The sequence below is a fragment of the Tachypleus tridentatus genome, chromosome 9, assembly GCF_004210375.1.
Source record: "Tachypleus tridentatus isolate NWPU-2018 chromosome 9, ASM421037v1, whole genome shotgun sequence".
NCBI lineage: Eukaryota > Metazoa > Arthropoda > Merostomata > Xiphosura > Limulidae > Tachypleus > Tachypleus tridentatus.
The window spans coordinates 84,331,117-84,346,665 of NC_134833.1; the positions used below are offsets into that span (position 1 = coordinate 84,331,117).

Here is a 15,549-nt window from a genome sequence, read left to right on the forward strand (position 1 = left end):
CGCAAGGCTACACGAAGGCTATCTGTGCTAGCAGTCTAAGACTAAAGAGAAGGCAGCTAGTCATCACCACCCACCGCCAACGTTTGAGCTACTCTTCTATCAACGAATAGTAGGAATAACCGTGACGTTATAACGCCCTAACAGCTGAAAAGTAAAGCATATTTAGTGTAACAGGGATTCGAACTCGCGATCCTCAGAGTAAGAGTCAAGCGCTTTAACCACCTGACTATGCCGGGCACAACATAAAGCTAAAAACATGGGATACTGCGTTCTGGCCAATAAGGTTAATCGTTGCAAGCCCCCAAGTTTACCACTGACGTACTGAGGGACATTAAATAAAAATCAAATAGTTTTAGTGCAGCAGATAATGTACAAACTATTTTCTCGAGACAGGAGAGAGATCTGTATCAGTGTAAAGTTTGAATTCCATTTACAGAAATAATCAATACATAGAAAAAAGCAGCAGAATCGTGCTATAAAATTAGTACGGATTACATAGTTTACGTGGATTGGTGAATCTCGATCTCGCTATCTAGATCACAATAACGAGACAGTTCTACAGTTCTTCTACAATAGAAGAAATCGCTCGAATTCACGGCTATTTGATATCCTGGAATATTTAAAATGCTTTACCACTTTACCATCTAGCGTCTGATTGGTTAGATTGGTTGTGATTGAAGAGTTATCACACAGTATCACATACAAAAGTAGCCGCCTAGCGGTTGTTCTTTTCATAATAAGCAGTTCTAAGTAAGAAATGCTCTGTCTGAATCTTAGGGTCTTTGACGCATTTGCCACATCGATACGGCGCTTAGGATGGAAATAACAAATAGTATGAATGACTCTCAATTTCAAAAAAAAACTTTTTAAATCTATTCTTATTAGGTAATTTTTAGTAGGTTTTTCTTTTCAAATGCCGAAAAAAATTAGTTTTTATATTCCACTCTTGATATTAAATGTGTAATGTAATAAATGTATCGACTCGTGATTTTATAGTAATTTTAATTGTTAAAATGAAAGTGCTATCAGGCTAGTTGATAAAGCAACTGTGTGTGGCCGGTTTTGTATTTTAAGTGAAAAATAAATTACCGCATTTATTGGTTTGGATGAATATGTGGTTTACCGATACATGAGGCCCCGTTACTTACTTCGTTTATTAATAAACAACACATATTTTCATTATTTCTTTATTCGAGGAGCATTTTCCTAATCGACGTACTTTTCTCATCTTTTTAATAAGATTACCTGAAATATGATAAAGTACTAATTATTTGTTTTTCACGTTTTCAGCTGGATTGTTTCTTTGTTTACTTCAGAGTTTCGCGCAAAACTATGCCGTGGGATTCTTGTACATAGCCGTCCCTAATTTTGAGCTAACAAATAAAAAGGGAAGGTGGCGAAATCTACCGCCAACTCTAGGACTGATTTTGTCTTACTGAAAAGTAGGATTTGATCATCATTACTGTCGCGCACCCAAAGTCACAAAGTGCGGGGAAAGCGTTTTAATTAAACGATACTCGAACCATAAATCTAGAAATTTCTACTCCGGGCAGGCTGATCATAAGGACATGACCGATTCGTCAGCAGTTTCAAAGGAAGAATTTGAGTTAATGAGATTATAACGTGTATTTCATATCTCAATTTTTTACAGTTCATATTTTGTCATTCTACAGTTCATATTAACGTATGTGAAATATATAATAAAGTCACAGTATATTTAATATAGAATTAGACATTAGTAAATGTGGTCGTATGTTTGTGTTATTGTGTGTTACTGTAATCTCGACAACTTCTACAAACATTTTTGAAACAGTTCAATAGCTGGTGTACAAGTGAAGATTTGGGCTTTCATTAACTAATGTTAACGGCTGTGTTGACGTTAAATAATATTTAAACTAATGCAAAACGATTTAATACTTTACTACATAATGTACATGGCTATTCTGATGTTCAAAAATGCTTAAACTATTAAAAGTGTGTTTTAAATTAACTCATAAATTTGGAATGAAATTACAGCCTTCGTTTACGGGGCTTATTAAGGTGGACATTAAATGTAGTGAAACAAAGCAATTCATAACCAGAGTTAAATTTAGACTATCAACCCTTAATATTTTACGAAAATAATCTTTTCTTTTATCGTGAACAAAAATCCATTCAATACAACTGAATGAAATAAATAAACCTAATTTATGCTTCACGCATACGTAAGAAATTAAAGGCAACTTACGTGTGTAACCATTTCCTTGGCTGTTCGTCTGATTAACCAGTGATAACTCAACTCTCAGTTGGGTAGGATCGTAAGCACCTGTCCGGTATGGTTCCATTCCCATAGTTCGAGTGAACAGCACCATGTTGGGTATAATATGTCCCTTAATAACCTGTAGCAAAGTTCAAAGTAATTGACTTAGAACATGTGTATGTTTTTGGTCATTTAATTACATAATATACACATGTAAATGCTTTTGGCACATTAATAAAAACTCATTAATGATGAACTCTTTAGCCCTCTAACATATAAGTAACAAATCTACACTTGTTTCTTAACATATAAACAAATGCTCTAGTTTTACAGTTTAGTGTTATAACTTCCAGATAAATAGTTTTATAACTTATAATCATAATTTACCAAATAAACACATTTTTTTTGTGAAATATAAACCTATTTAAGTAAGATATTTAAAAATATATATTTTTCTACCTTATTTTTATAATATGTCCTATAGCGGATTAACCAAAATTGACATGTTTACACAGACGTACTTATATCTAAAAAATTAATAATATCTAATAGGTGATGCTAGCACTTAATCCCTACAGAATGTTTATATAGTGAAATTCATTTGAAAATACTGTATCACATTTTTCGTTGAATTTCTCACAGAACGTCTCAACTCGAAGATATGTGAAAAGAGTTAAATTATTTTCACATTTATTTGGATTTCCGAAATTAATGTCATCCTGATGGAGGATTTCGCAAAATAAAGCCTAGAAGAAGAAAGAATTTAAAGAATTTCGTACAAAAAATAATTTAATCGTTAGGTTTTTTAATAAGACTTTAAAAAAAATAAATGGTGCTTGTTGTGTGTAAGTAAAAAATAAGTTGACTTGGTTTGAAAAGAATCATCTTTCAAAATCCGGATGGTAATTAGAACGTTGCAAACCCGTTATAAAACGACCCCTTACTTTGCCATCGATATCACGTAATCTGTTCAAGTTTTGATCATTTCCTTCTCCTACAGGAAGGAAGAAAGTGTGATTTCCAACACGAGTAAACAATTCAGTCACATCTTCTGATCGAACACGTGATGCAAAGGCTCTGCAATTAGAAAAACAAAACAAGAACTAGTATGATTAAACGAAATAAGAACTAATGTGATTAAACTTATATGCAAAAACGGCTCGTTTGGGTTGAGAAAATTATTTTCTCAACCCAAACGAGCCGTTTTTACATATAAATTTCTCAACAAGTGGGTTTCTCGACATCACTGAATGTGATTAAACGTAACAAGAACTAATGTGATTAAACAAAACAAGAACTAATGTGATTAAACATAACGAGAACTAATGTGATTAAACAAAACAAGAACTAATGTGATTAAACGAAACAAGAACTTATGTGATTAAAAGAAACAAGAACTAATGTTATTAAACGTAACAAGAACTAATGTTATTAAACGTAACAAGAACTAATGTGATTAAACAAAACAAGAACTAATGTTATTAAACGAAACAAGAACTAATGTTATTAAACATTGTGTATGTAATACTTGAACAGTACAACAAAACCAACTTCTGTTACTGAATTTCAAAATTTAAGTGCAATAAAAAACACAGACGAATCAAGGCATTAGTAATATTTGTGCATTAAATTATTATAGTAATATGGACTATCACTAGTTCTTTACTTCACTTGTGAATGCTCTAAAATCATGTCTTAACTAAGTTTGTTGTTTTACTAAATGGCGCACCTATAAAGGAAAACATCAAAACAATAATCCAACTACTGTATTGATGTACATAAGTATACTGATTTTCAGTCAAATTTCACGTTCTCTGTTCCATTTCCTATTGACTATTAAGTGATACCCATTTTGTTTAATACTGGTACGAATGCAGATTTTTTTTATTTTAAATGACAATAACTGAAAGTGCCTCGTGGTTTTTAAACGAGACCCAAAACTCGAACGATTTCGAATAGTTCACTATTCTTATTCATTGCCTCACTTTCCCACCATATCTCATAAGTATTGGCTAAATCACTTCTTGAAGTTACATTCTGCATTTTTCTTTGTAATACTGTTTTCCAATAATTTATGAAACCTAGCGAGATAGCGATAAGTTTACGGACTTACAACGATAAAATCTGGATCCAATACCACGCGGTAGACGCAGCAGATAGCCCAATGTGTCAGTGTTTTTAAATACCTACCTAACCAAACAACCGACAAATAACTGCTTAATTGCTGTGATGACTTTATCAGGTTAGAAATTCAGAAGTGATGAAACTTTTTGATCTCTGATCCTTTCTGACTACAGACCAAGACTCGCGCTAGTACGACAAATTTCTTGTTTAGAATAAACGTACAACAGAGCTAAATAATTAAATGTTTTTGGACATAATTTATTAAGAATTATACTTGTAACATTTTATATAAAAAAAACTTTCCAAATATCTTTCTTCTTCATTTAATGGGCACAATGAAAACTATTTTTACTTTCGTGAGTTTCTGTTGTGACACTAATATGGCGGGGAACAGCGACTTCAGTGAATACCAGAATACAGGATATGGGTATTTTAATCTAATTTAGCCAATCAGAGTTCTAACAAGAATATTTTTTTCATCACTGTTAACCCTACTGCTTAGTGTGAAGAACAACAGGTTCCATTCAAGGCTATTGTAATTGTCTAGCGAGAAAAACATTGTGATGCTAAGGACGAATAAGTCTGATCTACATCTTCTAGTTATATATAAAAAAAAAAAACAATTTTAGAAGTTGAGATATATGACCAAGTATTCTGGTGGCATGTTTGACAGTTCCATAAAAAGGTTCACGGTCACGAGCAGTGGAAGTTAAACAGTTTTCTTAGGATCTGTGCGTGAGTCCTCAAAGGCATGAAATCAGTTTAATTTGGTTAATTATTTCTTTTAAGATTAAACAGTAAGTATTCTTAAATGAATTCCTTTTGTTAAACCGAGAAATGAGCAATAAAAAATAGATTGCTTGGGAATAACAGCCTATAGTAAGAGTTTTTTCTAATTACAAAGTTTATAGAAACTCATACAAACCCCAAGTTTTCTTGTAGGTTGTATTTACTGGGCTGGATGAGAAATTCCCAGGCGTCAGGTGGCAAGTTGGTGTTGGATCTATAAGGTTCCAAGACTTCGTCGATAATTAGTAGCTTTTGTTTTCCGTCTTTTATGTTGTACTCCCTTTCCTCAATTATCTTAGCGTTATTGACAAAATACTCCTGGAAGAAAGTAAAATACAATAAAAAAATTGTCTTCCGTTTGCAGAAGTACAGCTTGATCAACATACGTTTACTTGCTTTACTGTCTGTCTGTTCTTCTTTTTATTAAGGTCGTTGTTAAAGTTATGTTATTATTGTTTGACAGAAGAGCACTAGAAAAAAAGCAAAGTAAAGATTCCAATGTCTAACTTAATGGTCTTCATTTCTATCAATAAATAAATACAAGAACGTCTTAAATACAGCAAGCCTAAAACAATAGATGTACTTAGACACAGATGCCACTATTAGAACCAGTTTCTCTTGCAGTAGTGTGTTCATAATAAACTATTAATCATCTCTAATACTTTCTCAGTCCTACAGGTGTTGGCATCATTAATCTCTTTAAAATAGTTGTGAATTCACTGGCAAAATTCTCAAAAGAAAAACAAATCCTCCTTTCGTTACTGGGATTTGAAAAACCTCCAAGACGTAACTCTGAGCCAAACGTTACAATAAAAACAATTAATCAACTTTGTTTGGCCTCAGTGTCAAATCTTCTTAAATTTCAAATAAGAAACGAACAGTCCAATCAAACAGAGCTATCATGAAGGAGAATATTTACTCCAACATAAGATTAGAGTGAAAAGAAAATAACAATTCTATATAGTGTACAGTTCGCTTGATATATACAGCACAATTTAACTGAATATCAGTAGAAATACGAAATAGTATAGAGAGCTGGGTATAATAATTAACAATTAACATAAGTAACGTCATTGTAAATCATTCCTTGAATTTACGTGGAAATTTTATAATAAATCAACAATAACAAAAATTACCTTCTCTTCTTTGTCGTCTGAGTCTGAAGTAGTGAGATACAAAGGGGCATTCTGCTGGTTGTTGGAGTTGATAACATCAGGAAAAATATCCTTTGTGACAACAAAATTAACTGAAAATCAAAACAGAGTAGGCTGATTAGAGGGAGAGATTACTTGAAAAAAAATAACGAATAATAAACAATTTCAATGTTGAATTATAACTTTAGAATTTACAAACAAACAATCTCGTTTAATTATTTAGAAATTGAATATCTTTAGATGCGAAACTAAAAGTTAAGTCAGTAATGATCAAAATATTTTTATAAGCAATTAATTATATTCAAAGAGCAACGGAAAATCGTTGAATAAATTAAAGTGTCACAAAAACGGTTTTTATCTGAAAAAAATATTTTAAAGATGTTAATTGTACACTGGCAGAAGCTAGTTAAGATTTATTTGCATAGTAGTAAAGTTTCATACGCCTTGGTTTTTACTCTAACTCTTTCAAAATGTCAATCCTTAGTTCCCAACAGTGTTACACGACATAATCATGTTAGGTGTTTTGACACAAAGATGTATAATGGACTTTCTGCACCAAGTTCACCGCGTGGAATGGTACACCAAATTTTGGCAGTGTAAGTCATAAATTTATTTCTAACCCACCAAGGGACGTGTAAACAAGAGTTTACAAAAACTCTGTTGAAAGCAATGTTACCGTAAGGATTTCGAATTAGTACAACTAGATTTCCCAATCGAACTAGTTTGATTATGTAGCATTTTAAATATATGAATTTTGTATTGACGACAGGATTTTCCAACTTTTCTGACCCTGGTGGAACAGCGGTAAGTCTACGAAATGACAACGCTAAAATCCAGGGTTCGACTCCCCGCGATGAAAGAAGCAAATAGCCCAAAGTAGCTTTGTTCTAAAAATAAACAAGTTAATTTCAAACACGGGACTTTATCTTTCACCATGTCACATTTATTTTCCCTAACTTTACTCACGCCATCTTCATAACCCCAGTGTAGGAAATTTTATAAATAACAAACCACTGACCACTGTCAAAGGGGTAAAAAAACAACAAATGTAATTTATTTGTTTTCAGTATTTTTATGCTTCTTGAAGGTAAACACAAATTATGGTTCTAATCCTCATTAAGACTTGACAGCTTAGTTTTATCAGTTTTACTGCGTTTGTCTGAAGAATTAGTAGTTAGAGCAAGTATTTTTTTAAAATATTTCTAGCGGATCTCAGCTTATGGAGGTTTTATTGCCAATGACTGCCCAATAAAAGTACCAAGTCCAATAAATTAATTTTTACTGAAAGATAAAATTGAAGTTTTATTTCATATAATTTCTTCCTGAAATGAAAGTATATATACACGACATTAATGTACGGTGAAGTATATTATTCGATATATTCCTTGACTCACAGTCCAACACATTAGTCACTCTGCCACTATCAGTTTCGCTTCGCTTCTTTGTGGGTATTTGGGTATGCTTAATTTTTTTAAATACCCAGGAGGGTCAGGTGCGCAAGACCTCTTCCTCCATCCCTAGCTTTCATGTCGGCTACTAGTAAGAATCTGTTGTTGTTGTAGTGCTTTGGGGCCAAAGTGTCCCACAACACTCCGGCTCTTTTCAAGGCAAACTAACACTACAGCGTCTGTTTCATCGTAATGTATCGGTGAAAAATTCCATAAGCACCGGACCACCTCACCTAAGTTTAATGGAATCAAAAGTCTAAAGTTATAGTTTTAACCACGCAGGACATGTATACGTGTTTAAATAAATTCTTTCGCAGGCCACATTCTGCCTCTGGCAGGTCACTTTGCATTTTGTTGGCGGACATTATTTGTTTGAAGCTTGGTTTGTTTGTTTGCTTGTTTTTGAATTTCGCTCAAAGCTACTCGATGGCTATCTGCACTAGTCGTCCCTAATTTAGCAGTGTACGACTAGAGGGAAGGCAGCTAGTCATCACCACCCACCGCCAACTCTTGGGCTACACTTTTATCAACCAATAGTGGGATTGCCCGTAATATTATAGTGCCCCCACGGCTGAAAGGGCGAGTGTGTTTGGTGTGACGGGGATTCAAACCCGCGACCCTCAGATTACGAGTCGAACGCCTTAACCCACCTGGCCATGCCGGGCCTTGTTTGAAGACAGGCACAAAGATACACAATGGGCTATCTGTGCTCCATCCACCTCGGGTATTGAAGCCCGGTTTCTAACGTTGTAAGTTCGCACTTACTAAGGGCAAGACAATAGTTATCGTTGTGAAAAACGCAACATAACTTTATTCATGCTTACGGATATCAAACGCCAGAGTAATAGGGTTGTAGGTATTAAACACTAAGCAAATTAGCTTTAAAGTTAAAAGTTAAAAATTGCGCACTACTGTTAACTTCATTTGTTATTTATTTCTTCCTTGTGGTTGGTAGTACGGTCGGTCGTTCCTCACATGTCGTAAGTTATACTTGAAATACAACTGATATACTCTTCTTAGAACTCAAGTGCAATGTTTTGTTTTGTTTCTTAATGCGCATCTGAAATCATGTAATGCGCAATATTGAACAAAGGTATAGTTATTTATTTAACAGAAGACTTATCCTTGCCAAATTTATAGATTTTAAGTATGTACACAAAAGTTTCTTTTAAATTTTAATTTATATATCTATTTACTGAGTAACTTTTAAAATAATAAAGGAACGGCTGGATTTAAGAGAATATGAGCCTCCTCCTAGTGTCTCAGCAGTAAACTAGGTTTTGATTCCAGTAGTGGATAGTACAGATGGTACACTGTGCAACTTTGTGTTTAATAATAAACCAAAAAGAAAAAGAAAAGGAAGAGAGAATCAGATTATTTAACTTTTAACTAGATAGACTTTTGTGGATTTAGGCAGTTACAATGAAAGGTTTTCTTGCCTAAAGAGAAACTATGACAGGAAAAAAAACTTACAACGAATTCAAAGTAATTAAAGTTCGTGTTATAGTTTTTTATATTCTTCAGTTGTTGTTATGACAACCAAAGTAGCAAGTTCACTGGAATAAAAATAACGACTTTGTTCAAATAACGTGAAATGGTGAGACTGTAATTACCCAGACGATGATTATATAGAAAACATCTTAATTGAGCCATATAAAATATAACAAAAACACTTTAATGTAATTTATATTGTAAATATACTGAATACACGTTAATTTTATGAGTATATATTGTCCAATTACGGGTTTAAAACTATTCCAACAGCAATGAGAAATGCCACAAAAGTTACCAAATTTAAATAAATTATAAGAGTCTTTTCCAAACAATTTTTTTTTTTTTAAAACAGCTTATCAAAAATGTCGTTTAATTAACAAAGTCATCTTTCAGTATTCCGTACTCACTTTTGAAAGGTGGTAAGGAAGCTATTTGCAAACAATGGTGTCGCGAACCCCTGCTGGGTAGCAGGAAAATACACAAACACATAAATATTATATAATTTTATAAACTCAAGATCTTCAAATGTTTGTGGATAAACAAAACCAAAAGATAATACTTCTCTGAAATATATTAGAACTGTAGCACGTGTTCCAGAAATCTGCCTGAATGCTCATGATATACAAGTTTGAGAAACCTGTATAACAAAATGTTTTTCCAACTTTAGTACTATGACGAATCAGAAGTTATGTAAGAAACAGGTTAACGTTCACGTAGCAACAAAGTAATAAATAAAAACAAACATATAATTATTACATAAATGATAAATCTAGTTTCATGTTATATTATCAGTGAAGAGAGCGTAATGAATAGATGTAATATATTAAGTACAAGAATGGCGTTCTTTCGCTACAAACATATTTTTCGTGCTCGAAAGATCTCATGTTCATAAATCTGGCTATACTCCATGCTAACACATCCTGTCATAACTTACCTACGTAAAAGGTGGCCAGTCTGTTTTCCTCTTCTGCGGTAAACTGGCGAAACTTATCGAAAGCCTCATTGGTGGGAGCAAAGACCGTAACCTTCCGCTTCATGAGGAACAGCTGGATAACCTCGTCCTGGTCCACAAGGCGAAGAAACTAAAGAACAAATAAATCCCTTCTTAGTAAACATACAACGTTGCTCAATCAAACCCAAATCACTCGGGTGATATTACTACAGCCACAAAAATCAATAATATAGTTTTATAAATTTCGTCTTAAAAAGTACAGTCAATCCCACAATTTATTAGTAAAAGAGTAGCCCAAGAGTTAGCGGTGGGTGGTGATAACTAGCTGCTTTCCCTCTAGCTCTAAATTATGAACGGATAACGCAGATAGCCCTCGTGTAGTTTTACGCGAAATTCAAAAATCGTAGCAACATCGAACGTATATAAGGTAATGTGCAAATATTCGATAAAGAACAAACACAACCAAAAATATATAGTTAGTTACGTGTTTGTGTATTATATATGATAGGGATAAGTCGAACAATCTTAACAGATTGTTATTTAAGTTGTTCTTCATCAAGATTCTACATGTTTGTTGAACGCTAACGACGTTATTTCTATGTATCAGTTACGGTTTTATTGTATCGAGTGTTTCAGCTCTATTTACAAGTTTTCCATCGAAGTTAGCTTATCTTTTTCATATTAGATTTTACGTAACGCTAACGAAATTAGTTTGTCTATTCTGTCGCCAAAATTAATCATGCAAATCGTTTATTCCTTGAAAATAACACAACAACACGAATTTATGAAACTGAGACCACATACGTCACTAGTTTGACGTGTTTATCTACTGTGCTACTTCATAATCATGTTTTCTCTCTCTCTCTCTGTTGCTTGATTATTGGGGCTTATCTTGTCGATCACGGTTATTCGTATACGATTTCAGTTATCATGGAGCTTTTCTAGTAATAATCAGGTTGAATTACGATACGGGCTAATAATCATGTCATCAAATACGGCTATAACTCAAATGCAGAGTCAAACGACGAATACGGTTATTTTCGCTTGGTTTCTTTTTATTGCACGTGACAGAAATACTTCGCGCTAGTCTGTTCCGTTTTCGTGATTTAAGATACTTAATAAGTGACGTAGGTGTTAGTGTTATACTTAATCTGGCCGAGCTCCTTTGTAGTTATATTTAACACCCACGAATGTATTAAGTTGCTATAGTTTCTAAACAATGGTTCTAAAACGCGTACTGTCTAGACTGAAGATATAGAATAAAAATAAATATTTCGAAAAGCCAAGTAATACTATTCACCAGATTAAATAAACTGAAAAAAAGATTCGCAGAAGTTTTACATGAACGGATCACTTTCACAGCCTGCTACTTCAGTTGACATTTTAGGATTAACTTACGATACCAAATTAACTTGGATACAGCATACAAACAATAACCTGACTAGAATCTGGAAAAGCGCAAATTATACAAGAAGTCTATTAGGTAAAATTCAAGGCACATCACTTGATAATATAATAAAAATCTACAAAACATACGTTAGACAAAATTCAATCTTAACTTCAGCCTATAAAGTACCACGTAATACTTCATCCAAATTCATGTATAAGTATGTAAACAGAGAAACAATATCTGATAGACTCTTCCATAATGCACTAAATTATTTTAATAAAAATTGGCATAAAAATGATTTATTGTGTGAACTCGACAAATACTACGTACATGATGAAGATAGTTTTAAGTACCTTTCTCCTATGAATGTATATTTAACAAATATAAATCAAGCTGGCTACCATGCACTGGACGCTTAAAACTAGTATAATATTCATAGGTGTTTTTTTTCATTTTTTCCGTTAAATATATATATAAATAGGTTAAATAATAAATAAAAGTAATAATGAAAATATACATACATAAAAGAAAAAATAAATAAACAAATAAAAAAGGAACAACTCAAGACAATACAGAGACATGTAAAGGACTGGAGTACTGAGGGTTACTCTGGCTCAAAAGCACAACAACATACAGTAGTAGTAGCCAACATGAAGATTGGGGATAGAGAAAGAGGTCTTTGCACCTGACCCTCCTGGGTATCTAGTATTCAACATAACCAAACACCCACAAAGAAGAAAGCAAAAACTAGCGCTGTAATCACTAAAACCACATTCCAGAATTGATTTATGGGTAAGTTCAATCACTTAGAGAAATTTTCCCTTTGGGATTTTTGTTGTTTTTTTTCCAATGTTTAGAATTGCTTCCGTTATATGAAAAACGTTCTTGCATAATTGGTTAAGCTAAGTATTAAAATATGTACAAAAACACGAGAAAAGCAGAATGATTCTGCTAGTTAAATTACGTCAAATCTAGACAACTTTACTTAAATTCATAGCAATCAGTTTTGTATAAGAGGATTTTTGCTTGTTATTAGTTTCGTGAAAAGCTATGCAAGGGTTATTTATGCTAATTGTTCCTTATCTAGCAGTCATGGACTAAACTGTTTGTGTTTGATTGTGCGTTTGTTTTTCTTATAGTGAAGCCACATCGGGCTCTCTGCTGTGTTCACCGAGGGGAATCGAACCCGTGATTGCAGCGCTCTAAATCCATAGACTTACCGTTGTCCCAGGGAAGATAGACAAAAGGGAAGGCAACTTTTGGACTATATATATTTTTTTTCTTACAGGGAATAGTGGATAGTACGTTTGTTTTGTAGATTAGCATAAAACTACATGATGGGTAATCTCTGCTGTACACACAAGGGGTATCAAAACGTGGTTTCTAAAGTTGCAACTTCTCAGATATACAGAAGAATGAAATTGGCCGTCACTTTATAGAGCCTTCACGGTTGAAATGGTGAGCATGTTTCATGATGGAGACTCAAACCAGTGATCAAGAGATTGGAAATCTACTTCGAGGAAACACCAAGATATCATGAGTCGAATAAAAACATAGGTAAGGAAAATTTAATATATATATAGTTATATAGTTATTTATGATGAGTTTTCGAGTTTTCAAACATTGTTTGAAATTGTAATATCTGTTTTAAGGAGGCCATTGGACTATAGGTATGAGTGTGTGTGTTTCTTATAGCAAAGCCACACCAGGCTATCTGCTGAGTCCATTGAAGGGAATCGAACCCCAACAATAGGTATGAGTGTGTGTGTTCTTATAGCAAAGCCACACCAGGCTATCTGCTGAGTCCATTGAAGGGAATCGAACCCCAACAATAGGTATGTGTGTGTGTGTGTGTTTACGGAAATAAATTATAAAATATTACATTGATTTAAAAACTTTCTACATTTTTCTTTGTTTTTTTTTTTAAATAGCTCCCAAAAATGTGTTTTAAATAGATTATTCTATGAAATATTTTAGGTAGAATAAAATTTATTATGTGTACGTTTGTCGAAATTAATAACATTCAACATGACATTTTATTTAAAAAATAATAGTGAAACTAACTGTCCTTTTTTTTTCAAAAGTTAAGTTGGAAGAGTTTGTTTGTTTGTTTCGTTTTTGAATTTCGCGCGAAGCTACACGAGGGCTATCTGCGCTAGCTGTCCCTAATTTTGCAGTGTAAGACCAGAGGAAAGACAGCTAGTTATTACCACCCATTCTCAACTCTTGGGCTACTCTTTTACTAACGAATAGTCGGATTGACCGTGACATTACAACTCCCTCACGTCTTAAAGGGCGGAAGTGTTTTGTGCAACAGGGATTCGAGCCCACGATCTTCAGATTTCGAGTCCACATGGCCATGCCGGGCCTAAGCTGCGAGAACTTGCATATTCGGTGAACTGCATCTAATCAATCTAACAAACTTGAGAAACATTCCAAACCCTTTCCCACTACTGTTGAAATGACGGGAGAACAGGCTTGAATAGTGTGGATGTCAAGCATTACTTTGCAAGCAGGATATCCTACACTAAATTGTTATAAAAATCAATTACTTTATCACTTACTTTTCAAAATGTGACGTAATTTAAAGAATAAACGTATAGACTTACTATACATTATTATTTAGGCGTCGTCAGCATGACTGAACTATTCAACAATTACTTTTCGCAATGGACGGTATAAGTAGTGCAGAGTGAAACCAAGAATATAACACAACTTTTTTTAAAAACCCATGAAATAATTTAAATTGGTAGATTAACACTGGGGACAGGTGCGTTTGCTTATAGTGTATATGTCATCAATGACCAGAACCAGTAATCTGGCAAATGTTTATGACTCTTTGTCTTTTTCTAAACATGCGTTTCGTTACGACCTTCCCCTGTCATTTTTCCCATGTTAATAGTTTTTAATATACTATTCAATAGTAATAATATTGTGGTTTTGTACGGTAGCTTTTAAAACCTTAGTTTTAATTTTTTTAGTTTTGGATATACTTTATATGCTCCTATAATGCACAGTTTGTGCACCATTGGTTTTATCAAACGATTCCTAATTATGGACCCCTTCACGAACCAACGTAGAGGACCGCCATGCTCACCTATGTATTTACAGAGACTGGTCCTACAGTGAATAAAAATGGCATTGTCATAAATAGGTAGGTAAGGTAAAGAAAATATGAAATAAAATATTATTAAATAGGTATATAAGATGGAGATTACCTAAAATATATCTTTCATCCATCTGAGTAGCCCAGATGCGAAAATGCTGTTTCAAAATCGTTATCTAAATCTTTAATTGGATTAAAATAAACTGATACACCAGTGATCAGTAAATATTAATGAAATGTAAATCTGTTATTTAATGCGAATGAGGTTCAGTTGTTTATAGTACACAAAATGATATAACTAATCATTGGTTAGGTCAACCAAATAGTGGATGAAACTGAGCTTTGACAACAATCACGTAACTGGCAAATAGAAAGCCTAAGCAACAATGTACTGCTACATGTTGTTACTTTCAAATAGCTTCAAGTGAAGATGGGGTTTGTATTTAACTGGGTTTTTAACATACTTTTCTAAAATATTCACATACCAAAATGTTGTGGATCCATGACTTTGTCAGTTACGAAATTTCCAATAACTTATGACCTTTCTCAAAATTTTATCCATCAACTTTGTATTTAATCCTACAGTTAAATACTCAGGTTTCACATGTACTTTACATGGTAAATGGGCCTGCCATAGTTTGGTGATCAGAAAACTCTACTTGCAATTTGTAAGTCGTGGGTTCGAATCCCGTCATTGCAAATGTTGATACTCTCAGCCACGGGGGTGTTATAATGTGACTGCTAATCATAATTTTTGTTGGTAAAAGAGTATCCCATGAGTTGGCGATGGGTTGCGGTCAACTAACTACCTTCCCTCTAACCTAAGACTTCTAGAAGCTTTACGCAAAATTCA

General features: G+C 33.5%; 1 protein-coding gene across 1 annotated transcript in view; it reads right to left on the reverse strand.

Annotated features, from left to right (window-relative positions):
* Nucleotides 1-15,549, reverse strand: part of LOC143225648 (fasciclin-1-like) — a 127,701-nt gene that overhangs the window by 30,674 nt on the left and 81,478 nt on the right. Inside the window, exons 2-6 of the mRNA XM_076455445.1 lie at nucleotides 10,183-10,330; nucleotides 6,289-6,398; nucleotides 5,289-5,470; nucleotides 3,184-3,316; nucleotides 2,228-2,378 (exon numbers count right to left, since the gene is read on the reverse strand). Coding sequence (XP_076311560.1) covers nucleotides 2,228-2,378; nucleotides 3,184-3,316; nucleotides 5,289-5,470; nucleotides 6,289-6,398; nucleotides 10,183-10,330 — 724 coding nt within the window. The remainder of the gene's footprint in view (nucleotides 1-2,227; nucleotides 2,379-3,183; nucleotides 3,317-5,288; nucleotides 5,471-6,288; nucleotides 6,399-10,182; nucleotides 10,331-15,549) is intronic.